The sequence below is a fragment of the Phyllostomus hastatus genome, unplaced genomic scaffold, assembly GCF_019186645.2.
Source record: "Phyllostomus hastatus isolate PE091 unplaced genomic scaffold, TTU_PhHast_1.1 phas_contig_16, whole genome shotgun sequence".
Taxonomy (NCBI): Eukaryota; Metazoa; Chordata; class Mammalia; order Chiroptera; family Phyllostomidae; genus Phyllostomus; species Phyllostomus hastatus.
The window spans coordinates 5,125,936-5,152,159 of record NW_025333643.1 but is presented as its reverse complement, the minus strand read 5'-3'; the positions used below and the strand labels follow the sequence as shown (position 1 = coordinate 5,152,159).

At 40.0% G+C, this 26,224-nt stretch overlaps 2 protein-coding genes across 3 annotated transcripts in view; one reads left to right on the top strand and one right to left on the bottom strand.

Moving 5' to 3' along the window:
• FANCD2 (FA complementation group D2) overlaps positions 1 to 22,039 on the top strand; it is a 62,781-nt gene extending 40,742 nt beyond the window's left edge. The window contains exons 28-44 of one of the 2 annotated variants that reach the window (XM_045832404.1): positions 451 to 563; positions 2,043 to 2,183; positions 3,477 to 3,593; positions 4,571 to 4,699; positions 4,839 to 4,957; positions 8,025 to 8,135; positions 10,053 to 10,183; positions 11,033 to 11,126; positions 11,835 to 11,957; positions 12,795 to 12,888; positions 14,660 to 14,731; positions 15,442 to 15,480; positions 16,471 to 16,545; positions 17,566 to 17,640; positions 18,591 to 18,737; positions 20,357 to 20,452; positions 21,620 to 22,039. In XM_045832404.1, coding sequence (XP_045688360.1) covers positions 451 to 563; positions 2,043 to 2,183; positions 3,477 to 3,593; positions 4,571 to 4,699; positions 4,839 to 4,957; positions 8,025 to 8,135; positions 10,053 to 10,183; positions 11,033 to 11,126; positions 11,835 to 11,957; positions 12,795 to 12,888; positions 14,660 to 14,731; positions 15,442 to 15,480; positions 16,471 to 16,545; positions 17,566 to 17,640; positions 18,591 to 18,737; positions 20,357 to 20,452; positions 21,620 to 21,694 — 1,751 coding nt within the window. In that variant the 3' untranslated portion in view covers positions 21,695 to 22,039. The remainder of the gene's footprint in view (positions 1 to 450; positions 564 to 2,042; positions 2,184 to 3,476; positions 3,594 to 4,570; positions 4,700 to 4,838; positions 4,958 to 8,024; positions 8,136 to 10,052; positions 10,184 to 11,032; positions 11,127 to 11,834; positions 11,958 to 12,794; positions 12,889 to 14,659; positions 14,732 to 15,441; positions 15,481 to 16,470; positions 16,546 to 17,565; positions 17,641 to 18,590; positions 18,738 to 20,356; positions 20,453 to 21,619) is intronic. The other variant, XM_045832405.1, reaches the window with a different exon arrangement.
• Positions 22,040 to 23,553: 1,514 nt separating this feature from the next.
• Positions 23,554 to 26,224, bottom strand: FANCD2OS (FANCD2 opposite strand). Its single transcript, XM_045832535.1, has 2 exons — positions 26,194 to 26,224; positions 23,554 to 24,098 (listed from the first exon to the last, which is right to left on the bottom strand). The coding sequence occupies exons 1-2, from the start codon at positions 26,222 to 26,224 to the stop codon at positions 23,554 to 23,556; spliced, it is 576 nt and encodes a 191-aa protein (XP_045688491.1).

Here is a 26,224-nt window from a genome sequence, read left to right as displayed (position 1 = left end):
TCCCTATGAGCTGCATTGAATTGACCTAAGAGGTTATATGCATCAAGGCATCAGTAATTGAAGAGATTATGTACCCTTTCTATGGTATGGTTGTAAATAAACTATATTTTGGCCCTGGCCTTGGGCTTAGTTGGGTTGGAGCATTGTCCTGTGCACTGAAAGGTTACCAGTTTGATTCCCTGTCAGGGCAAATGCCTAGGTTGTGGGTTCCCTGGTTGGGCGCATATGGAAAGTAAACAATCAATGTTTCTCTCTTTCTCTTTCTCCTTTTCTTGCTCCCTAAAAATCAATGGAAACATTGATTAAAATGAACATTTTAAATTAAAAATAAATAAATGAACTATAATTTAAGGTTATAAAATTACCTCCTCTGTCTCTAGCATTTAGCAGATCGTTTAGCAAACGTGATGATTAATTCCTTGAGTCACTTTTCTCTTTTTCACACATAAGGAGGAAGGAAACAAAAAGCAGGTGGCAACAAAGCATCCTCTCATGACGTGCTTTCAAAGGAGGATGGCTCTGAATGTGACCCTACACCATCCAATAGAGGCCAGCTGGGAAAGGTATGAGATGATGCATATCCATGCAGGTGTGTGACACTCCCTGAGGTTAATAGAGGGCCAGCTTTATTCTATTGTTGTCTGCATTTTACAAAGCGAAAAAATTAGGGAAAGAAGAAGCAAACAGACTTTTGTAGGCCTTACAGTGTCCCTGTCAGTAGCAGAGATCGTGTTAGACTCCAATTTCTTATCACTACCACAGTTTTTCTAATTATTTTCTTTAATGTTTTACTCTCTTTTTTGCAACCTGTCAGTACTTAGAATTTTCTCTTGGAGTAATTATCAAGTTCTGTCTTCAGATGTAGTTGTAGATATACAACTTTTAGTCTCTTTCCCCTTCCAATCCCAAATTATCAAGTTATTGATGAATTGAGAGAACATGAAATGCTTTGTACAGTTTCTGATACTTAATAAAAGCATTGGCCTTTCCCCAAAACTCTATACCACTCACAAAGTAGGTTTTACATGTTTGTGTTTTTGCCTGAACCACATGGATCCTGATTACTTCTGTTTTTTAACTACTATTTATTGTTTATTATGTATAACTCATCTACTCCTCCTAAAAACCCAAGCTTAGTATTCATATTCATATTTAATAACTGACAAAAATAAGACCCAGACAGGATAAGTGACTTGCCCAAGGTCACGCATTTAATAAGTGCTTGATCAAGGACTCAAAACCCAATCTTTTTTTTTTAATTAATTTATTTTCCAGTTACTGTTGACATATTATATTAGTTTCAGGTGTACAGAATAATAGACATTTATATACCTTATATAAATGGGTACTGATAAATCCAGTACCCATTTGACACTATGCATAGTTATTAGAATATTATTGGCTATATTCCTATGCTGTATTTACATCCCATGACTATTTTTATAACTGGTAGTTTGTACTTAATTTCTTTGACTTTTTTCACCCATCTCACCAATCCCTACCCAGCCATATGGCCACCATCAATTCAAGAAGACAAATCTTTTTTGGCCCCTAAGCTTATAATTTTCTGTACCTCACCACAATGCCTTGACTTGTCTAATAGTTCATCTCTAAGTAGAAACCAACCAAGAACTTCAATGTGTGACCTATACCCCGATATTAAATTAGGTGCCCTGCCTCAGGGATTTTTTAGGGACTTTGAAGAAAGAAATTTGGTCATGTGATGAAATTGTAACTTTCTGTGTAAGGTGAATGCATAATTGTACTTCAAAATCTTCATGAAAAATTATGCTAAATAACCCTGGCTGGTGTGGCTTAATGGATTTGTGAACCAGAGGGTCACCAGTTTGATTCTCAGTCATGGTACATGCCTGGGTTGTGGACCAGGTCCCCAGTGGAGGTCGCATGAGTAGCAACCGCACATTGATGTTTCTGTCCCTCTCTTTCTTCACCCCCTTTCTGTCTAAAAATAAATAAAATCTTTTTAAAAATTAGGCTAAATAGAATCCTTATTCTGTTGGTTGCTGCTACTTTCTCCCTAGGAGTTGAAAGGAAAAGAAGAAAAGACATTGTCACTACAGAATTACCATTTTTTATTCCGAGAGCTGGACATGGAGGTCTTCTCTATTCTGCATTGTGGTCTTGTGACCAAATTCATCTTAGATACTGAAATGCACACTGAAGTAAGTGACAGCAGTAAGATCCCAGAACTTAATCTTTCAGAAAGTGCCTCAGGTCTATTCTTATTTCAAAAAGAACAACGACATTGAGAGAAGTTGGACTCTGGCTCCTAAAGCCTTTATTTGTGAAAGTAATGGTGAATAAAAACAAACCTAAATTAAACATGAAGATAAAAAAAGAAAGTAGTGATAAATAGCTGTCTGTCATGTTGATGTTTATAATCTATGTTTTTTATAGTGTGTTAGACATTATAAAAGATCGTGGTAATGAGGTGATCCTTATTTTAGTTATTAACAATAAGCTGTTTAGATTACTTTTGTAGAGCAGCTCTGTTCTAGCTTGTAGAAGTCCATGCTATTTTTACTTTTTCATGGCATTTAGTCAGCATCTATGAGATGCTTATCAAGACTTTTGTGTTTGCCAGTAATCTAGACATTGGCACTTCAGTAGTACATAAAGCATGATGCTTGCCTTCAAATAGTTCATAATCTAATAAAGGAAGTGGACATAAGTAGCAGTGTGTGCTGTGTTGATGGTCTGAACCAAGTACTAATGACACTGAGGAAAGAATGGTATTTATGAGGTTAGAAGAAGAGGACATTTTCACAGAAAAGCTAACTTTTGATATGGGATTTCACCAGAGAGTAGAGGTTCGCCAGGTTAAAAAGTCGAGAAATACCATGGATTTTTACCATAGATTTTTAATAAAAATGTAAGCTCCTTCAGAATAGAGACAGTTTTGTTGTTGTTTTTGATCTTCCTATATCAGCTTGTACCTGGAGATTCACCATAAATGTATACTGAGTGAACAGTTCGAAGTAATACTATATTTGACCCATTCTGTGTCTGGTAGTGTAATACACTTATAGAGATCCTGTCCAGCAAAACATTAGGGGAAAGAAAATATGAAAGGATTATTTAATGAACAAAGAAAAGTGAAATTCCCTCGAATTGGTAATTTTTTATTTCAGAGTACTTAGGAAATGTAACTTAGATCCACAGCTGGAAGGATACACAGAGACATTTATTTCTAGAGAAAAAAATATGTCTTCTAAAACTACTGCCTATGTAAATTTTGTTTTAATAATTTGAAATTTTGTTTTACTTTATAAATGCTTGACTTTTGGTGACATAACACAATAGCCATTTATTTATATAAGATGGGGGAAGTTTTCCCCTTTCTTAGTCATAGTATGATTTTTCACCCATTGGGAAGACTAAATATAAAATGTGCTTCCCCAAAATAGATGGCTAGGACATGCTTGGAATTATTCTTTTCTTATTCCTTGTGACAGGCCACAGAAGTTGTACAACTTCAGCCCCCTGAGCTACTTTTCTTGCTGGAAGATCTCTCCCATAAGGTAGAGAATGTGCTGACACCTTCTGTTGCCAAGAGAGTTCCCTTCTTAAAGGTTAGTATAGGCAGAAGCACAGACATTGGCCTTAACGGGTTTGAGAACAAGGAGATTTTATTAGTGAATAAGTTGGCACTTTCTGTGGCATTGTCTTTGGGTCACTGGGTAACATGGGGGCAGGCTCATTGCCAGATCATATTCACCTTGCTTTAGAAAGCAACTGTAAAACAGAAAACAATAAACCCACCCAAAACAGGAAATGTATTTCTAAATACCCCAAGTGTTCCTGAATCCTATTCTATGCTTGGGTTTTGGTTTTAACAGCCTCCCAAACTAAGCCTGTGCTCAAGCTTCAGTGTAATGGTTAATCATCTAGAGGCAGCCAGAACCTTCAACGCATATATAATGTACAAATGTTCCATAGTATTTGGTAAAGCGGTTAGATGATGCACGTAACAAAATGTGAAAATTTTAGCCCTGGCCAGGTGTGTTGGTTGGTTGGAGCATTGTCACATGCACCAAAAGGTTGCAGGTTTGATTCCCTGTTGGGGCACATACAGGAAGCAAGCAGTCGATGTTTCTTTTTCACATCAATGTTTCTCTCTCTCTAAAATCAATAAAAATATATCATTGGGTGAGGGTTTTTTTTTTAGTGAAAATTTTAGGTATAAACATTTAAACATTAACCCATTTGGTTACTTGATGTGTTACTCTAGTTTCTTTCTTGTTTTTACTCTTTATTTGCTCTATATTCTTACCCACCTAAATGACTTCTTTTTCTGTATGAGCTTTATTTCATTAGTAATTGTGGATCTATACTTCTCCGATACTGGTCATACTCTACAAAAGCCATTGTCTTCGTTATTTGATGAAGGGGCAAGATCCCTCTGTCAGAATAGAGTCTTAGGCAAGCAGTTAATTTGTTTATCCACCCCTACCTGGTGACGTAGGTTTAACTAAACTCCTTAATACACTTTTAATTTCAGAGAAACTATACAACTATTCCTTCCCCAGTAACTCTGAATTTATTGTAGAGTAAAGGAAGCCAGAATATTGGATTGTCACATCTCCAGCAGAGATCTGGCCAAGAAATTGCTCATTGTATTGTTCAGTTGCTGACCCCAATGTGTAACCATCTGGAGAACATTCACAACTATTTTCAGGTCAGAAGCCTATCTTATTATTATAGAGACTTAGAAATCATTAAGTTAACAAGACTCTTCATTTTTGGCTAAGAAATATTGAAGGAAAATGAAGGCAATTGCTGAAGCAACTTGTTCTAACAGCATTTTCTCCTTTCAGTGCTTAGCTACTGAGAATCACAGTGTAGTTGATGGACCAGGAATTCAAGTTCAAGAGTATCAAATAATGTCTTCCTGCTATCAGAGGCTACTACAGATTTTTCATGGGCTTTTTGCTTGGTGAGTATGTGGAAGGTACATTAGGGAGAAATGATCCAGTAGTAGTTGCTTTTTCTTGATAGTCACCAAGGAACTGAAGTATAGAAAAGAAGGAAAAGGCTCCAAAAGCCTTATGTAAATATGGTGCTTATTTTGGGAGTGTATTTGTCTGCATCATTTCATTTGATCTTGCACCCTCTTTGTCTTAGGGAGTTGCTATTAACTCATTTGAAAATTAGATTACTTGCTGTTAGCTAGCTTGTAACAAATCTGGCCATCTCATTCTCAGCTAAGTTTGCTGGAGCAAGCTTTTTGTAGTGACATTGGAGAGATTGTTACTTAAGAAGTTGTAACTAAACAAGTTACGGAAAAAATCCAGATTATGTGGTAAAAAAAACAGCACATTTGGAGCTGGGGTATTTCTGGGTGCCTTCATGGAAGCAATGGAAGGTCAGCAGGACCTTGAAAGGTAGATCGCCTTTCGGGAGGTAAAGGAAGGGGCTAGAAGGCACAGCATAGATGAAAGTAGAAATAAGGGAAATGTGTTCCTTAAATGTTTTTATTCCTCAGGGCTGGGGCCCTGGCCCCTCTGTTCTCATAAGTTTCTTGGTTAGTGTCACCCAAGCTTAAATTTGTGCTAAAACTTGTCTTCTAAGCTACAGACATTTATATCCAACTGCCTGTGCAACACCCTCTTGGATGTGTTGTTGACATCTCAGCCTCATCACATGCAAAACAAAGCGTATCATCCTCGCCACTTCCTCAGTTTTGCCTGGCTAGGGAAATGGCACCACCAGCTCTCTGGGCCAGAAACCAGGAGTTATTCTTTGACCCTTCCTTTATTATCTGCCTTTTTTTTCTCTCTCCCACATCTGAAGACAAAATCCTGTTGATTTTACATTCTAAATAGCATCTAAAGAGCCATCTTATTCTTCACTCTTTTCAGACTCCTATCATCTCTCACCAGTCTAGATTAGTTTCACAGCTGGTCTGTCTGCCTCCAGTTGCCCTCCCTTGGTCCATTCCTTATACTTCAGTCAGAGTGATCTTCCCAACACAAACCGTCTAATCCTATCCCTACTGTGGTTTCTGATTGCCCTTAAATTATTTGTTTAGTTCAAACTCTTTTACCTAGCTTCTAAGACCTTTTATTACCTGAGTCTTGCTATTCCACTCATTATCTTATACTCTGCTCTCTAGCTCTACGGAATTAATTTCGGCACCCTATGTAGTTTTCACCTGGAAGGATTCACTCACACTCATCCTTCTACCAGGATCCCCACCCTCCTTGAACTCCAGTCTTTTCTAACTCATCCTTGAAATCTGGATTTAAACTTTCTTAGGGGCATCTTCTCTGACCCTGAAGCCAGGTAAGCCTCCTTCCTACCTCTTCAGCCTCCAGCTGTCTTGTATTACTCTGGTATTCTTTTATGATAAAACTTATTACACATTATTATAATTATTCATTTGTCTTCCTTCCTAGAGTCTGAGTTCTCTAAGGGTCAAGACCAGTTATTGTTGTATCTTCAGCTTTTAAGAACAGTGCCTGACTAGATTTGTATAGATGCTTCATCAGGGAGATATATGTATGGCAAATAAACACCTGTAGAAATGTTTGATAGTATTAGTTATTTAGGAAATGCAAGTTAAAAATCACTGCATGGCTAAATTAAAAAGATTTACCCTGCCAAATTTTGACAAAGATGTGGAGCAACCGGAACTCTCACAGGCTGCTAGTGAGACTATAAAATGATACAGCTACTTATAAAGACTTTTTTAGTTTCTTAAGAAGTTAGACACCTACCATATAATCCAACCATCCCACTTCTAGGTATTTACTCAAAAGATATAAAAGCATATGTTTACAGAGTGTCTTGAGCCTGAATGTTTACAGCAACTTTATTTGTGATGATAGCCCCAGACTGGAAACAACTCCATTCTTTGTTCATCAAATGGTGAATGAATAAATAAATTGTGGTATGTCCATATGGTGGAGTACTTCGTGCAACAACATGGGTAAAAAAAGAATTATCTTGAATAAAAAGCAAGCCCATGAGAGTATATAGTATTTGATCCCGTGTATATGAAATTCTAGAAAAAGCATATAGTCTTGTAGTGACAGAAAACAGATCAATGGTTGCCTAGCATTGGGCAGGAGGATAGGGGGATAGATTACAAAGGAATATAAAGAAATGTTTGGCTGTAATGGATATGTTCATTATTTTCATTGTGGTTATGGGTTCATGGGGTTATATGTAAGTCAACTAATCAAATTCCACATTTTAAATACATTCAGTTTATTGTATTTCAATTTTACCTCCATAAAGCTGTCCAAAAAACAAAAGAATAGAACCTGATGCATATCCAGAATAAACTTGTAGAAAGGAAGAAAGACTACCACTGGTGACGTGGATAGTTCTAGAGGAGCAGATCTGGGGGGTCAGATTGTGCTGGGCCGTGAAGGTTAAGCAGAAGAATTTGAGTGTTGTCCGGGGAAGCAATTTTGAAGTTTCATGACCACACCATGATATAATGAAAGCAGTATTTTAGGAAATCCTCTTGATAGCAGTGTGCAGGGAGATTGGAAAGGAATGCAAAAAGACCAGTCTGTGCATGTGAAGATAAAGGCCTGATCTGAAGTGGTGGCTTGGCTTGGAAAGGCTGAGGCTGGAGGAAAGATAATCTGAAGATAGAATAATTAAGACTTAACTAATTTAGAAGAAGGAACAAGTTCTTTATTGAATACCTACTGTGGATTAGACATTGATGTAGCAATTTGACTAAATTATTTCTGTTTTTGCAGGGGGGTGGGGCTGCAGACAGACCTATCTCTAGAATGTAGGGAATGAAGAGAGAACTTTCCCTTGAAACTAAACCTAGGTGGGCTGTTAGATCTTTAAGGAAAGACATTCAACAGCCTGATACTCAGAGCTGTGACTAGATTTGGCACTTGAGTACTTTCAATACTTTAGTTGTGCTTTTTCTTTTATTGACTTACTGATGGCACAAACTGGAGGCTAAGATCCTCAAATGTTGTCCAAGCAATCTTCCTGAAACTAAGCTAAACCATACCTTGATTTTTCCTTAGGAGTGGAATTTCTCAACCTCAAAATCAGAATTTACTATACTCAGCCCTCGAGGTCCTTACAAACCGACTGAAGCCAAGAGAGCCTGACCAGTCCTTGGAGGAACTGCTTAGGTGGGTCCGACTATATATATCCCAGAGAGTTTCTCAAGAAACTTCTAGGAATAAGACTTCTTGGAAATAACTTGGGTATCTCTTGGTAGTTATGAGGGAAGTTGATTTTTTAGCTACTTTTCCTGTTATATGAGCTTTCTCTCTTCTGTACTCAGATAAATCCTGAAGCATTAGAAACCATTAAACAAATCATTCTGAGTCTTCACACATCTTTCATTATGTAAAGTTTGCCTTTTCAGGTAACGATGGTAATGGTACTGACCACCTGCAGTCAACTCTTGATTATCTGGAGCCCTACTCTGTCTCTGAGTAGGGTTGGGTAATTAGGTAGCAGCTGGTTATCACTGATTGCTCACCTGCATCCTTCTCCCAGTCTTAGCAAAAAGGGAACCAAGGTTGAGGGCTAGGCAGTGGAGGAGGGAGCTGAAGAGATCTAAGGGGCATGGCTCCCAGCCTTCTCTCCCAGCTTCACCTGCCCTGATAGTCTACCAGAGTGTCCAACCTTTTGGCATCTCTGTGCCATGCTGGAAGAAGAGTTGTCTTGGGCCACACATTAAATACAGTGTGATATATTATCACAAAAAAAATCTCACAATGTTTTAAGTAAATTTATGTTTTGTGTTGGGCCACATTCATAGCCATCCTGGGTTGCATGCGGTCCACAAGCCACAGGTTGGACACCCCTGGCTAGGCTATCACTGGGTCTGCAGTCAATGCTTGTCATCTCTACCTTTAAGGCAGGACTCTCTTTCCTTTTCTCTTTTTCTTTGTTTCTTTTATTTTTAATTTTTTTTTTTGAGAGGTAGAAGAGGGGAGGGAGAAAGAGAGAGAGAGAAACATCAATGGATTGCTTCTCACACAACCCCAGCCAGGGACCCAGCCCACAACCCAGGCATGTGCCCTGACTGGGAATCAAACTGATGACCCTTTAGTTCACAGGCCAGCACTCAATGCACTGAGTCACACCAGCCAGGGTGCTCTTTTATTTTCAATACAGTACTTTTAAATTTGTTTTACCTCCTTCCCACCCACCAATCAATAGGAGTTGACTGTAGTTTAATTTCAATTACAGTTTTTGATTAATGTGACTTCCATCTCCCATTACTTCAGTGTCTTGAAAGCAACTGCAAAGGGCCAAATGTAATTTCAACTCCTTAACAGTTACAAAGTAGTTACATTTATACAGTCTTAAAATTATTTTGGCCCTTTGAAGGCAACCATGAGGCTAATTTGGCCCCCAATGAAAATGAGTTTGACACCCCTGGTATATGGTATATTTACCCAAAGCCCTGCTTTAGCTCTGACCTGTGTGGTTTGGTTGGGTGTCATTCTGCAGAATGTAAAGTTGCTAATTCGATTTCCAGCCAGGGCACATGCCTGCGTTGTGAGCCTGGTTTCCTGCTGGGGCAAGTGCAAGAGGCAGTCGATTGATGTTTCTCTCCCTCTCTTTCTCCCTTTCTTTCTCCCTCTCTTCCCCTCTTTCTAAGAATAAGTAAAAACTTTAAAAAATACATAAAAGGAAAATTTTCTTAAAAAAATAAAAGCTTTGCTTTATAATTTCCTTTCATCTTGTCCCTATGAACTCAGAATTTAAACATTTTTTTAATGTGCTGCTTAAGGCCTTAAAGAGCAAATCATTAATCCAGGGCTGCACATACAAGCCTGGTCTAGACTCGCACTTGGGAATCTTGGCATACATGACCCCTTCAAGGCCAGCATTCCACCCACTGGACTGTGTACTGCCCTGGCTTTCTCCATACAAAACTAATAGTTCTCAGTCAAGTTCTTGAAAGAAGGTTGCTACTAAAGCACCTGAAAATGAGGGCTCTGTTTAACCATCAGACACTTAAGTGGACTTGGACAACTCATGGATTTAGGTAACACTTGTGGTGCTGTTGTTTTCTTGTCTCCTTACAGCCAAAGCTTCCAATACTTGCAGAATTTCCATCACAGCATTCCCAGTTTCCAGTCTGCTCTTTATCTCATCAGACTTTTGATGGTCATTTTGGAGAAGTCTACAGCTCCTACTCAGAACAGAGGAAAAATTGGTGATGGACCCAGATCCAATTTTTTTTTTCATAATAAGATTAATAGCTCAAGCTTGTAAACTTGGGATTTCCTAGGACCTTGTATGTTTTACATGTAAATCCCCTCATAACTGTGGATGTGCCCTCTTGCTATACAAGAAGGACATTTCCCCAGAAAGAGCTATGACTGATCTCTGGTGACATTGCTTAGTCTGAATATGATTAGTTCAGTTGGCTAGAAAATTTTGTTTGGCCTCCATTTATTCCTGTCCTTCCATTATTTTATTTTATTTAATTACAAGAGCCATTTGACAAAAAGGAACATAAACCATGTGGTTAATAAAATGGGTGAAAGGGAGAAATCAGGATTAAGTGTAAAGAATGGCCTGGCTCCATCATTTTTTCTTTTAACTACCTTTTATCATAGCTTTTGGAATGCAGCTCATTGATTATGCATACTAATTGGCACCACAGAAAGCCAGAAGAAAATGCAAAACAGTCCTTTGTTATTCCTTATTGGTTAAAGGGGGAGATTTTGATTTAAATCTCTGAGGTGGCTACTGCTTATTGGCCTGCCCAGGAGGAACAAGATTGGCTTTCTCCCTGCTGAGTAGCATTCTCTTTCTGTGTATGTGTATCAAGATGGGGTGAGAGGGTAGGACATGTTGGGTCTTAGATGATTTTTCTGATAGAAGGGCCAGTGGAACAGGAACCTATGGCAGCTTTTTTCGAATTGTCTTTTAGACCAGAAGCTTTTTAGTAAGTAGAAAAGAATCATTCTTTTGATTACTAATCATCTACAAAAGCCTGAAAAACAGAGTGAGGTCTGTTTTCCACACATGAGAGAACTTTGTCTTGTTTCTCCAACAGCTTCCCTGGCCAAACATTTCCTCTGTCGGGTGTGGCCAAGTGGGGAGAAAGAAAAGAGCAGCATCCCTAATGACCAGCTCCACGCTTTGCTGAGGTAAGGTGCCTCCTTTCTCTCCATGAGCCCAATAGTCTCCTATTTTGCCACTGTTGGTATCCCTCATCTGGTTAAAGACAGAAATTACCTTGGTTAGGGAGAACTGGAAGCAATGAAATAGGTTGAAATGAATAAAATTTAGAAAAGGTAGATCATAAGATCCTCTAGTTCTGTTTTCCAGTCAGCTAGTTTCTTATTGAATCAAAGAGGAAGAGAAGTCTACAGTTGTATCCTGCCTTGTTAAGCAGCAAATCAGATATTTATTTATTGCCTACAATATCCAAGACACATTCATCACTTCTAAGGTGTCTAAATGCATTTCTAATTCAGACATGTTCTTACTTCCTGTCATACAACTGGAATATTTTTTTAAATTTTTTAAAAAGATTTTGTTTGTATGTTTGTTTTTAGACAGAACGGAGGGGAGGGAGAAGAGAGGGAGAGAAACATCAATGTGTGGTTACCTCTTGCACGCCCCCAACCTGGGACCTGGCCCACAACCCAGGCATGTGCCCTGAGTAGGAATTGAATCAGCAAACCTTTGGTTCACAGACCAGTGCTCAATCCACTGAGCTGCCCCAGCCAGGGCTATTTGAAAAATTTTTAGTGTCAGTAGTTGTAGAGCTTAATACCTGGTACTATCTCTAGAAAGAAGTCTTGGTTTAGGAATTCTATAATGTGTTCATATTCCTATGGCTCTCAATGCAGCATCTACCTGGAGCACACAGACAGTGTTCTGAAGGCCATAGAGGAGATTGCCGGTGTTGGTGTCCCAGAACTGATCAACTCTTCTAAAGATGCATCTTCTTCCACATTCCCTACACTGACCAGGTAAGGGAGTCTCTCCTCTGCTTCTTTCCCTAAGTTAGATTTACACCATCCAATATATGTAGTTTCCAAGTAACTACCTTATTCTTCATCTGATTCTGATACAGATGGTAAATAACAGTCACTTATTTTACACATGGAATGTCTACTATGCATTCTTTCCAAGTGGCTCTCAGCCAGACTATGTGAAAGGACCTTATTGAGGAATGAATTTTTAGTCTTTACAATCTTAAAAGGCAATGAATCTTTAGTCACTAAACTTCTATCAGTACTTACAAAATACGAGATTATTTTAACCACCTTTAAAAGGATGGAGTGATTTTGGTATCTAATCATGTAAGTCTCAGTGGGTTTTGTGTCTCAGTAATATTAATGGCTACTTTACATTCCTGTAGTATTTACAGTTTATAAAGTACTTAAACATTCTGTATCTCACTTGATCCTTCCGAGGATTCTGTGAGGTATAGATATTTTAACCCTATTTTACTGATGAGGAAAATGAGGATTAGAGGAGGAACTTGCTCAAACTTATACAAGCAATAAAGTAAATATGGAAGTAGGAACCTGAAGTCGGATCTTCTCACCATTACTTCACTGCTATTTCTACACCACCACCCTGGCTCCCTTTATACAATTAATTCCATTGTTTCACAGGCCATCTTCTTGGACTCATTTCTAAATTCTTATCACTCCCTCATCCTCTTACAGTGTACCCTAATGAAAGGACATTCAGAGAGGTGGAGAAGGAAATGACTTTTTGTTCCTTGGCTTTTTTTCCCAGGAAGTTCTTTCTAACCAGTGCATTATTGTGTGGGCGTGCATGCCTTTCCCCTCTTCTAGGCATACCTTTGTCATTTTCTTCCGTGTGATGATGGCTGAACTACACAAGACGGTTAAAGGTCTTCAGGCTGGTACAGCAGCAGACTCTCAGCAGGTGAGTCAAATACTCCCACCCCAAGAAATAGACTTTGGGTTACCGGAAATCCTCAATATTGTTGATAGGTTCTTGAAAACTGCACCCTTCAGCAAAATTTTTTGTAACTAAACCAATTTTACCATAGGCTAATTTATATAAACAAGAGTTAGTTTCTACATCATATTCCCAGTCACAGAAGCATTAACAAACTTCTAAATAAAGACCCAAAACAGTCCCTGGACAAGTAACTTAGTTGGTTATAATGTCGTCCCAATACACCAAGGTTGCAGGTTCATTCCCCAGTCAGGGCACGTAAAATAATCAACCACTGAATGCATAAATTGGTGGAACAATAAATTGTTGTTTCTCTCCCTCTAAAATAATCAATTAAAAAAAAGATTCTCTTAAAAAAAAAAAAGATCCAAAACACTTCTAATATTGAACATTTTGAACATTGAAATAAATGTGAGTTATATGTATATTTAAGAAAGATTATATACTTCAACAACAACAACAACAATAATAATGGGTTATAAAAGCAAGTAAGATAATTATTTTCCAGCCCACTCATACAAGTTCAGAGTCAGAATAGCCAGACCCAATCTTGGCAGCTCAGGACTCGAGAACCTATTCTGAACAGGATGCTTTTCCATTGCAGGGCCCCTCACACACACACACACACACACACACACACACACACAGCCACAACCACAACCTCACTCAGACTGGAACATTAGATACACCATTTAAGCTAATGTGCACATCTTTGGGATATGGGAGGAAACTGGTGTACCTGGAAAAACCTAGTTAGACATAGGAAAAACATGCAAACTCCACACAGAAAGTGGCCCCAGCTGTGAATTGATTTTTTTCCCTCATTCTTACAACAAAATGACATTGAACAGCCCTGGCTGGTGTGGCTCAGTGGACTGAGTGCCGGCCTGTGAACCAAAGGGTCACCAGTTCAATTTCCAGTCAGGGCACATGCCTGGGTTGCAGCCAGGTTCCCCAGTAGGGGGTGTACGAGAGGCAACCATACATTGATGCTTCTCTCTCTCTCTTTCTCCCTCTCTTCCCCTCTGTCTAATAATAGATTAATACTTTTTTAAAAAATGACATTGAACAAAATGTCTTTATTCAAGGATCTAGTGTGCTTCCTTGGGTCCAGGGTTTCTCCTAAGCTAGTTCATTTGATTTACTTAGATCCAGGATTCTTTTCGCCTGGCTTAATTTCCTTTCCTTCTAGTTGTAGGTAAGAATTGGGTTCTGTTTTCTCTGGTTACTGTGCAGGGAAAAGCTTGGACTATTCCATAGGCCCTAGCTCTAGAAAAAAATGTCTTTAGTTGCAGCTTCATGTACCCGGCACTGTGCTGCTTGTAAGCTGCCATGAGGTGAGCAAGCCTATTTGCAATGCAGTGGTCCTGGGCCTTGGTAGCCTGCTAACCAGAACTAAGCTAGAACTGCTAACAGCATAGGCTACCACAAGAAATCAGAGAAGCCACAGGGAACTAATGGCCAATAGGTGTATTTCAGAGGCTTTCTTCTACCTGGAAATTACCGGAAAGGAGTCAGCTTATTAGAAAGTCTTTATAAGGTACCCCAATATTATTATATATACACAGGCCTTAGAACCATCTTGGGGATGCACTAGTTGCCACATCTTTTTAAGAGGATAGTTGGCTTAAACCTCTGAATAGTTGTATAATTCAAGAACCATGTACTAGTAGTAGTACAGGTAGAGACATATTTGATTGTGATTCAGAGATGCTTGTATATTTGGCTGTCTCAGATTCATGAAGAGAAGCTCTTCTACTGGAACATGGCTGTTCGAGACTTCAGTATCCTCATCAACCTGATAAAGGTGAGTATGGAGATTCCTTGACTCATCTCACTGGTTGCAGAAACCAGCAAGGGTCCTGGTTTCCAACATGGACTCTCCCTGCTCCTCTCCCCACCCTTCCTTGGGGACCTGCTCTCTGTCTTCTTCCCTTGTGCCCCTACCCATCCTGGATAACCCCTCTCTCCCAGGCAGTGTCTTTTTCCTTCTCTCCATTCCTCCTTATCATCTGTGCCACAATACATACTCTTTAATGGATCCTTCCACGTGTCATTCCCCACTCTGTCACCTAACCTTGGGTCCTCTGATCTGCCACATACCCTACTGTCTCTCTTCCAACCATGAATGCCTTCTTTATCTCAATACATGCTGCTCTCACCCACTCCGTGATTTTGCTCAGGCTATTCTCCCAGCTTAGAATGTCGTATTCTCCTTTCCACCTCTTATCCACTCTTCCTTAAGGCTTCAGATCAAGGTTTTGGATGACTACAATGCCCTCTTCTTAGCATTCCCCAGCTGGAATCCATTTCTTGTTCCCTTTTTCCTCCCCTCATCCTTTTCTTGAACTTTGATTGTGGTAATTGCTCTATTCTACTTTGTGATTAATTTAACATTAACAGGCCTTCCTCATTTTAGAATAGAACACTCAGAGCTGTGCTTTGCACAATGAGAAAGAGGCTGGGTGCTCAATGGAGCAGACCTCAGATTTGATTTCTTGCCTTTCATCTCTCCAGGTGTTTGATAGTCGTCCTGTTTTGCACGTGTGTTTAAAGGTGAGAGACTGAGTGGTCCCTCTTTGATATTTATCCTTCCTGTGGGTCTCTCTAGAGAGCGCCTCAGCTGGGAAGGATTGCTAAATACTTTGCTCACAAGCCAGAGCCTCCAGAATCTGTGCTAACAGATGGCACTTTAGAAAAAACAGTGGATATATTTTCTTATACTAGTTGGATAACTAGAGAAATGAATTTTCCGGTGAATTTGAAAACTTTTGTTCTAGTCTTAGAAATACAAGGAGTGGCTTCGAGTCAGCTAGCTTCAGGAACAATAGTCACTCTCTGCCATTCCTTCCCAGGCAACAAGGGAGAAGGAGGAGTACATGATTCCTCTTTTTAACACCCATGGGTGGCTTCATGAATGTGAGAGCTGATATCCTAACTGCTGAACTCTTCTGCATGTGAATAGCCCCAGGTAGCCCTAGATTTGATGGTATACCCAATGGGTTAAAAGCCAGTGACTGTTATGAGGAGAATGCTTCTTCCCCATTCCTGAATGTTCCTTCCAAGTGGATGTCACCCCATTCTTATTCCTGGCCTCTCCCTTTTTATTCACCCTGATGCCAGTGGAAAATGGGTGAGTAGGGGGAGTGATTTATCTGATTGTTAAATTTGGCAGTTAGGCATGTGCTTTCTCAGCTCTACCCAATTTTGTCTTCTTGGGAGCAAGTTGTTCTCAAGGAGCTGGGGTTCCCGTCTGTTCTTTTGTGCCCTCATTCTTAAGCTGAGCAAGGCCCCGCCCATTGGCTGTGTCTTGGGTAGGTAAGTCTGCCTCATTCTAGGCTTAGAAATGAGCCTTAGGAGGCCCATTTAGTTCTGCGTTAAACTACATTCTCAGAATTAATCTTTTGGATCCCTCCCAACTTATTTTTATATATCAAAACAAAATAAAACCCTGGGCTAGATGATGTTATGCTGCTTCAGGCAGGGGCCTTTCAGGTGAAAGACCTCAGCTAAAGGTCATCACCAGTGTTCTTTTATCTTCTTCAGTACGGACGTCTCTTTGTGGAAGTATTCCTGAAGCAGTGTATGCCACTCCTAGACTTCAGTTTTAGAAAACACCGGGTAAGAACTGAAAACAGAGAGCAAAATCTTGCTCTGTATGGTTTTTTCAAAAGATACATCCATGGTAACTCCTGGGAAGGGCATGATAGCAGTCCCCTTGCCCAGGTTCTGGGCCACAATTCTACTCAGATACCTTTGATTCACCCCAGCTTTCAGCAGAGTTGCCCATTTAGACTGCCAAATATTGCAAAGAAGGCTGAATTCAGACACACTCTGGTCAAAACCCACCTTCCTACTTCTACTCCAGATCTGAGGGTGGTTATTCTTTCTAGCTTGATTTTATTATGTTGCTGTACTCCCAGGAGCTCATATATTGTTGTTTTTGTTTGCTTATTCTTTTGTGCTTCTCTGGGTCTACTTTAAGGAATAATTTTTTTTTTAAAGAACTCATTTGTAGCCCTGACTGATGTGACTCAGTGGATTGGGTGCCATGCTGTCCCTCAAACCAAAAAGTCACTGGTTTGACTCCCAGTCAGGGCACATGCCTGGGTTGCAGGCCTGTCCTCAGTTGGGGGCATGTGAGAGGCAACTGATGGATGTTTCTTTTGCACATCGATGTTTTTCTCCCTCCCTTCCTCTCTCTCTAAAAATAAATAAAATCTTTAAAAAATAAAAAACTCACTTGTTTCATAAACTCTTTGCTGTTGTAATAGAGGTGAGGGGGGTGTTTTTGTTTTGTGTTTTGTTTTTTGTTTTTTTGTTTTTTTGTTTTTTTGCCAAGTGGGATCCAGAGCTAGGGTAGTGAAATCAGGGTAGAAACATGATTTCTTACACATATTTGGCCAGCTGAACTTTGCAAAACATTCTCACAGTATTTGGTTGGTCTCTCATAATCCAGAAAGAGAGGGGGGAGGACAGCTAGACAGTACTTCTTTTTAGGACCAAATTAAGATGGTTATTGGTGTATAGCTGGAACCCACAAGGATTATCCTCTTTTAAGCCCTTCATTGCAAGGATATCTTTCATCTAAAGTAAAATGAGAGTATTTTAAATGGCATTTATGAATTTTGTTGTTTATAGGAAGATGTCCTGAGCTTGCTGGAAACCTTCCAATTGAACACAAGGCTACTTCATCACCTGTGTGGGCATTCCAAGGTAAAAAGGACAGCAGATCACATCACCAGTGTGCTTGTTGGCTTCATCAAAAATTGTGATTGGAAGATACACAGACTTCGGTTCCTCCTTTTGTTTTTACCTGTCTAGAAGAGCCTTTATTTCTGGGACTGTATCTGTCCAAAGACAGTTTATTCAAAGTTGTGAAATCTTTAGGTGCTGGTTAAGATCAGGCAATCATCTAGAGGGTAGTTTCTGCATCTGCATTTTGACTAAAACTCCATAATCCTGTTTCCTTCTTTGATGAGAATGAGGGATATTGGTGGATGTGTTACTGCTACAAAATACATGAGGTGGGAGGATTATTATGTAAGTGATGACTCTGCTGGAGACAAGAGGTGGTTCTAAAAGCAGCTATCTTTAGCGCTTTTCAGCTGTACTACTTGTCAACATATCTGCCTCTTGTGCGAATGTTTTAGCATTGAAGGACTTTTCCACTTTTACCTAGAACCATTGTCACTTTTTGTTTGAAGGAGCACAGAACCATAGAGTTCTGTGGTCACTGGCAAACCAAGTAAGTTTTGGATCCAGCCCCTATTACTCACTTCCTCCCCTGGTTTTAACTTTAGAAGGTACTGAACAGTGGGATTTTAAGGACTCTCTTAGCTAAACAGGGCTACTCTCTGTTTCTTAATATAATTGTAATACATGTTCAAGAACATTTTGTATAAATTCATTGATAATTGGTCAGTTAGTGGTTATGTAGAGCAACCTAGAGGTATTGATGGTATAGCCTGAAGGACAGTTGCCATTCCCTTTAGAGTACTCTGCCAAACAACTGCTGTTTGATGGAACATGTCTTTGGCCTGTACTGGCAGAGTTTGTGCTCTTACACAGTGTTCGGGATGTCAGGAATGCAACAGTTTCTGTATAGGAAATGTGGAAGTATGATAAGAAAACCAGATGAGTTAGGTGCATTTGTTTCCATTCAGATTCACCAGGACATGAAACTCACCAAACATGTGCCTTTGCTCAAAAAGACCTTGGAGCTCTTAGTTTGCAGAGTGAAAGCCATGCTTATCTTCAACAATTGCAGGGAGGCTTTCTGGCTGGGCAATCTCAAAAACCGGGACTTACAGGTAAGCCTGGGGCCCTGCTAGGGATAATCACCTACTCCCTTTCTTTGTGAGAGCATTGGAAGTATGTAAGGGAGGTCACTTGAGCCCTGCCCTTTCAATAAGACTGCTTTTCTCATAAGTCTGGCCTATTTAGTTCTTTAAATTAGGATACATTGCCAATGGGCTCTGGTCACAGGCTGCGCCCCTCATACCAGCCAGCAAAGGCACTAAAAACGTGCTACATCTGTACAAAGAAAGCCTCATCATATAGAGGAGCCAGATCCATAAAACCTCTCTCCTCAGCCAGAGAGATACCTTTAAGTCCTTCTATGGATAGATTCATAATAACATTTTTGTATATGGACAAAATTTTTTTTTAAAAATTTGGGTTTTGCCCTGGCTTGTGTGGCTTAGTGGATTGAGTGCTGGTCTGCGAACCCAAAGGTCACTGGTTCGATTCCCAGTCAGGGCTTGTGCCTGGGTTGCCAACCAGGTCCCCAGTTGGGGGAATGCGAGAGATAACCAATCCTCTCTCTCACATAGATGTTTCTTTCCCTCCCTTTCTGCTTCCCTTCCCCTCTCTCTAAAAATAAATAAAGTCTTTAAAATATATTGGAGGTTTTCCTAAACCAGTCTGTCTTATTTCCTAAGTTATTCTCTGGCTAATTATAACAGATGAGCATTTATAAGTTCTTTCACTTGTCTGACTGACCAACTGAAATCTTGTGTTGCTTATAGTACTACTTTGGAGTCACAACATTTTTTAAAAGATTTTATTTTTTAATATTTTTAGAGATGGGGAAAGGAGGGAGAAAGAGAGGAAGGGAAACATTGATGGCAAGAGAAACACAGATCACATTTGATTGGTTGCTTCTTGCACACCCCTATCTGGGCACCTGGCCTGCAACCCAGGCATGTGCCCTGACCTGGAATTGAACCGGAGACCTTTTGGTTTGTTGGGCAGCACCCGTTCCACTGAGCCACACCAGTCAGGGCTGGAGTTAAGTATTTTTCAAGTAAGGTCCAAGCCCTACTTCTTATTCATGCTTACAATATCTGAGTTTTATAATCTTACATATGAAAAAATAGCATCCCAGAGGATTAACTTCCTTTCTTTGCATCAACTTTATAAGGTAGATACTATTTTTCCCATGAGAAAATTCAAGTTCAGAGAGGCCAAGTAACTTACCTAAAGTTACTCATCACTAATAGAGTGGAGCCAGGGTTTGAGTCCAGACAGTCCTGTTCCATAGTTGATGTTCTTAAATCAGTCAGTGTACTGTCCTTCAGCCTCTGCATGGCCATTTGTAGTTGGTGTGTTGGTGCTCACATACCTTAAGGTATTTGGGAAATTTTAGAACTATATTCAACATTAACTAAAAGAGTCTGCCCTTGTAAAATCTGTATATTAGAATACAAAGGTGGACTTTTTGTAAAAACTACATATTGTATCAGAGCCGCATGCATCCTAGAAACCTTGGGTAGATTATCACTTACATAGATGCTAGGTCACAGTTCGGTGCCCATGTCCGGCCATGTTTGCTTCCTTTGTATTGCCTGTAAACTGAGCATTTCTCCCCCAGAGACACCAGATGTGATCACTTTAACCCCACCATTTGTCTTGGCCCATCCACATTTAGGGTGAAGAGATTATTTCCCAGAATTCTCAGGCAAGCACAGTGGATGAGAGTGAGGACGACACATCATCTCAGGCCTTCAAAAACAAAGCAGCGGAGGTATTTCTCTATATAAGGCACCAGAGTGGGGCATTGATGTTGCATTTTCTTAATTATTCAGAGTTGATAAAGAGTGAAGTTTCCCTGCTTCTGTTTGTAATCAAAGACCTCTTATGCCTATCTCCATCCCCTCCAAAAAAGCTTCTGTGTATATATGAGTTCTGTGGGGGCCAGGAAAAAACCCACACTATCTTAAATTCACTCTCAAGTATCTCAAGTTGTGGCATGTGTTATAGAGTTGAAAATTCCCTTCCATTGTAACCTATTTTCCCTAAATTCATGTCTAAAATCATTTTAGAGGGGAAAAAAGAAGAGGTAAGAGTATCCTGGGTATTGAGAAGAATGAGTTAAACTATTTAAGTGTTTTACTGTATAAAATAGAAATGTGAATACAATTTGTGAAAGCATAGAATCAAGAGCTGCAACTACTGAGGACTAAATTAAGAGGAGGCGTCCTTACTCTTTTCTGGGCTACTACAGATACTTTTGAAACTTTAAAGAAAGGTAAAGGAAAATGTATATGCTTATAAAATTTTGGTACAATTCAGCTGAGTTATGGACACTAAGAAGCTCAGATTTAAGAACCCCTGCTGGGGAGCCTCTCCATAATGCAATTTGAGACTACTACTGAAAGATCATCTAGTAAGAAAAATTACTTTATTGCATGGTCCTCTGTTTGTATAGTATACCTCTACCTTTTACTCATAAAAAAAAAAAAACGAGGCAGATAATATCCTATTAATTTGTTACTTTTTCCTAATCAACCTCCAAGATTAGAGTTGCAGACCAAAGAGAATTTGGTGCTGGATTCCTGTTGAGATACACCAGAATATTTATTTAACAAACATTTCATTCTAGATGAAATGCCCACTGTGTTCCTATGTCATATACATATAGTACAGCATGAGGGCCATGGCTTATTTTAAAATTATGCAAGTTTGGTTGTTGCATAAATCGGTATCAAATGGCCTCCCTCCATGGTCTTGGCTTAGATGTCACACTATAAAAATGAGGGGGTCTCTGACTGATTTTTTCAAATTAATGGTTTAATACCTATTATTTGTTATAACAATGATACAGTATGGTTTTAAACCCTGTGGGAGCAGTATTGTAATTCACAGGGTCACCCACATGACCTAAACTGTTTCATTATCCTTTGCCCCCCAGCTTGGTGAAGAAGATGAAGCAAGTGATGGAGAAAAGGAGCAAGACAGTGATGAGAGTGATGATGACACTGAGTAGAGCACAGACAGACTGCTGCCCCTGCTTAACCCTGCCAGCCTCTTACCATTTTGTGTTCAGGGTTTGAAATCTGCTGTCTGCCTTTCTCACCAGCAGCATCCTGTTTTGTTCTTAAAGTGGGGGCTTTATTGAATCCACTTACTTGTGACTTTCATAGGTTGTCTAACATCATCAGAGACCCTGGCTCAGAATTCCAGTGTAGCATTACTTACCAGTTTGGGCAAACATGGCAGTGCTCCGCTGCAGAGCAGTTGTGATTCTGGGCTTTGGGAGCTAGTTTTGAATTTATTGTAGAAACTAGGTTTATACCAGTTTTACAAATAAAATGTTCTAAGTTCTGTTTCAGCTGCTTTTTTCCCCTCTTTCTAGATTTCCTTCATTAGTCAAGGATTAGATGGAATTGAATTGGGTTTTCAGCAGAGAAATAATAAAGACTAGTTCCAACATCATTTCTACCAACTGAAATCATATGTTCCTATTCTAAGGACTGTCTTTCTTTGAGATGAGAAGATCTCTGTGTTCTTTTTGGAGGAGTAATGACATTTCTAGTCAATGCCCAAAGAAAGTCAAAAAGAATATTTGGCTGCTTTAAAAATTGTTTTGGTCGTGTTGTAGATATAAAACAAAGGGGGAAAGGTACCATCAAACGTATTGATTGTGTTTATTTTGTGTATGTTTGTTTATTTTCATATTATTCTGAGGTATACCTATAATCTAGTTATAACTATGTACAAAATTACTTAGTTTATTAGAAATAGAACATTAGCAATATACTTAAGCCAAAATGGGAAGTTGTATGTTTTCTGCCAGAAAGCCTAGTTTCAGGGCTGCTGCCAAGTTATTTCTTGTCAAGCTATAAATATTGTTTAATGTTTGTTAATATTTCTATCCATTTTTGTAATCTCCAGAGGTATTAGGATGTTGGCTGGTAAGTTTTTGTTGTTTTGGTTGGGGGGAGGGTTGTTTTTGTTTTTAAAATTAATCCTTGCCCTAGCCGGTGTGGTTCAGTTGGTTGGAACATTGTCCCGTAACTCAAATGTCAGGGGTTCAATTCCTGGTCAGGGCACATGCCTGGGTTATGGGTTCAGTACCTGGTGTGGTCATTTAAGATGCCCTGTCCAGGCACCTACGGGAGGCAACCAGTCAATGCCTCTCTCTTGCATCAATGTTTCTCTTTCTCCCTCTCTCCTTTCTTCTCTAAAAAGCAATGGAAAAGCCCTGGCTGGTGTGGCTCAGTGAATTGAGTGCTAGCCTGCTAACCAAAGGGTCACTGGCTCAATTCCTAGTCAGGGCACATGCCTGGGTTGTGATCCAGGTCCCCAGTAGGATGTGCGCAAGAGGCATCCACACAGTGATGTTTCTCTCCCTCTCTTTCTCCCTCCTTTACCCTCTCTAAAAATAAATAAGGTGTTTTTTTTTAAGCAATGGAAAAAACAAATCCTTGACTCACATATAAATTTTTGACCCCTTCATCCTCAGGTATATAGAAATCAGCATCTCCTTCCTTGATACCCCTTTGTGTCTCCAGTTCATTGTGGTTTCAGGTGTTTAAGTGAGTTCACACTAGGCTTGTTTGTATGGTTTGTTTAATGGTTCTTTATCACATGTACATGTCAATGCTAATTTGACTCTCTTTTAAATGGTTGTTCAACATTATAATGGACATTGTTCTCCCTTGCCCTGTCACTGGCCCTTTTTTATAGGGGAAGGCAGGAAAGGGGCTCCTGAATTATCACTGCTTGGTAGAAGAGCAAGATGTCTGGGGCAATGTCAGTTTCCTCTTCATGGACAGGTGTCTGCAAGCTTCATACGCATAGCAAAGGACATGATGTGAGGAACAGGAATCAGATGAGGACCCTTTACTTGGAGTGTTGCAAGGCAAAGGTACACTTCTTGTACGTTGCATACAGCAAGAGGATAGAGCGCAGCATCTGTTTGCACATGGTCACTGTCATCTGAATCTGAGGTTCCTTAAGTCCAGTGGGCCACTGGTGCTCCCGGCTGATGATTTTGCAAAAGGCTGACTTGTCTGAAACTCTGAAGGTCCCAGTCCACTTTGGTGGCTGAGCTGTGATGACCCTGCCAAAGACCGAATCCACTCCACTGAGGCGGACAGGCTGGGGCTTCCTGACGAGCCCTTTCTTGTTGTTCATGGTTCGGAGCTCTGATGTGTGGCAGGGTAACTTGGGACTCACCCCAGTATCCAGAAATGGGCTGTCTAGGACTAGAGTGACCTCTTGAAAGCACAGCTGCACTTCAATGTCAGAAGGGGTGTGTGGGAAGCAGGGGGAGGCCCTAAAGGGGTGCTTGGAAGAAGGTGTGGGTGTTGTGTGCCGCAGCCATTGGAAGCTTTCGTCCAGTGGGGTCCATGGTGACCAGAGCTGGTATCCTGCCATTGATAGTTCTAAAGGAAAGGAATCAGAACATGGAATTTCCCTAGCATGGTTTAGGTGAGGACATGGCCATTCAAATCGCTTTATCTCATATTGACTTTAACTGATTTTAGTTCCCATGAACAGATCCCAGTAGATTAGTTAGAGTACTAGTATCTCTATAAGAGTAGTAAGGGATGGTAACAAGTATCAAATCTGTCAAGAGCTATGTGTATTAAAACTTTATTAAACCTTATCACAGGCCTCTGAATGTAGGTTTTAACCCATTTTACAGATGAGGAAATGGGTGGGCAAAAGTGGATTAATGATAAATAATATAATAATGAATAAATGATACAAGAATAAACTATTTCACATACAACTGTAAACCTCCCTTTGCCCACCCCTATAGATTTGTCCTAACTGGAGTACCCCAATTCACCATTAGGACTGGCACTGTGTTGATAACTGCTAAAGACAATCTACATCTCTGAGGTTGCTTTATGGTGAGATATTAATTGTGGTTAGAAGCTCAGAAAGGCCACATCTTACCAGATGTCTGGGACTCTTAATCCCATGTACTTTACACCAGTGGTTCTCAAAGTATGATCCCAGGAGTAACACCTTCAGCATCATCTGGGAACGTAGTAGAAATGCAGATTCTTGGGCCCCATACCAGATCTGTAGAATCATAAACTCAGGGGGTAGGGCCTAGGAATCTGTGCTTAAAACCTCTAGGGATTCTGAAGCACTTACAGTTTCAGAATTTATACTGTCCCTTTTAGGGAACTTCAGCTTTCACTAGTCTTAATTATGAAGACAGTTACCTCTTGTCCCTAAAAAACTGTTTTCTAACACAAGGGAGGCGTTTTCTCAGAACCCTGAGCTATTGATGTACCACCTCAGAGGAATTAGACCAGGCTTGGAGGGAAAAGTTTCCAAACGCCAGTCCTTTAAAATTTCTAAAGATTTTTCTGGTTCTAGGTGTGACTTGTTTTCTTATCCATGGGAGACCCACTGGGTAAGAACTTTGTTTTTCTTTACCCTTTGAAGATAAGGGGCTGGGAGGATGTTGATAACTCACAATGTATCCAAGTAGTTTGGATTTTCCATCAATTTACCTTAAACCCTGGCTGGTAGGGCTCAGGTTGCTGGTTCAATTTCCAGGCAGGGCACATGCCTGAGTTGCAGGCCAGGTCCCCAGTTGGCATGCAAGAGGCAACTGATCATGCATCTCTTGCACATTAGTGTTTCCCTTTCTTTCCCTCTCCTTGCCCCTCTCTCCAAAAGTAAATAAATAAAATATATTTTTAATTTTTAAAAAATTGTCAGTATATAAAGTGTTTTTCTGAATTCAAGAAAAGCTCACAATTTTTTGAGCATGCACTGTTATGTTAAATGACATTGCAGATCCATTTTTTGTCTGGCCAAATATGTTTCTCTGTCCCTGGGGAACAGCAGCAGAGGTTTGATTCCACCCAGCAATATGCTGTGAAATGTTGACATCACCATAGTTTGTCAGACAGTATAGTTCATTTTTTAAAAAGAATTGGTGACATTTCAAACCAGACTTGCCCCAACAATGGTCAGCATAAAGGAGATTTGTTGATTTCCTCCAAATGGTGTGTTTCTCCTGACCTATGCAAGCCCTTTTGCGTACTGTGTTCAGATGTCTGGGCTGCCTTAGGATGAGAAACTGACTCCAAGGGATACACACCTATTCCAAACAGCCTACCAAAGGCTTCAGATGTGTGAGATCATGGCCCTGATTACATACCTCCAAGACCATGGCCACTCTGGTACACTACCATGGTAGGGTCGGGTGGAGAGTGTTAACGCCTCTGAACATATGACCAAAAAAAAAAGAATCTCAGCCCAGCATTCCTTTCCTGACTCACCTAAGAGCACAAAGGGCCAGAGTTTTTAAAAAGGAAAAAAAAAGGCTTTGTCAAATGTCCAGCCTAAGTATTCAGCAGAACCAACATGGGATGAAAAGGGCTTCTGACCCCAGGCCTTTTCATCACTTTCAGGTAAGGTTTACAGAAAGATGGTCACCTCCTGCTACCGAGAGGAATGGAAGCCAGGAGTCTGTTCAAGATGCTCTAATTACTCCCAAATAGACGACACCTTGTTCTGGCCAAAAAGGTTTCCCCTTCAT

Excerpts from the sequence above, each read along its gene's own strand:
- FANCD2OS (XM_045832535.1), bottom strand. The coding sequence starts at position 26,224 with ATGAAGGGGAAACCTTTTTGGCCAGAACAAG. Across the intron at positions 24,099-26,193 it reads ACCTTTTTGGCCAGAACAAG|AACTATCAATGGCAGGATAC; the intron begins GTGTCGTCTATT and ends CCTTTCCTTTAG.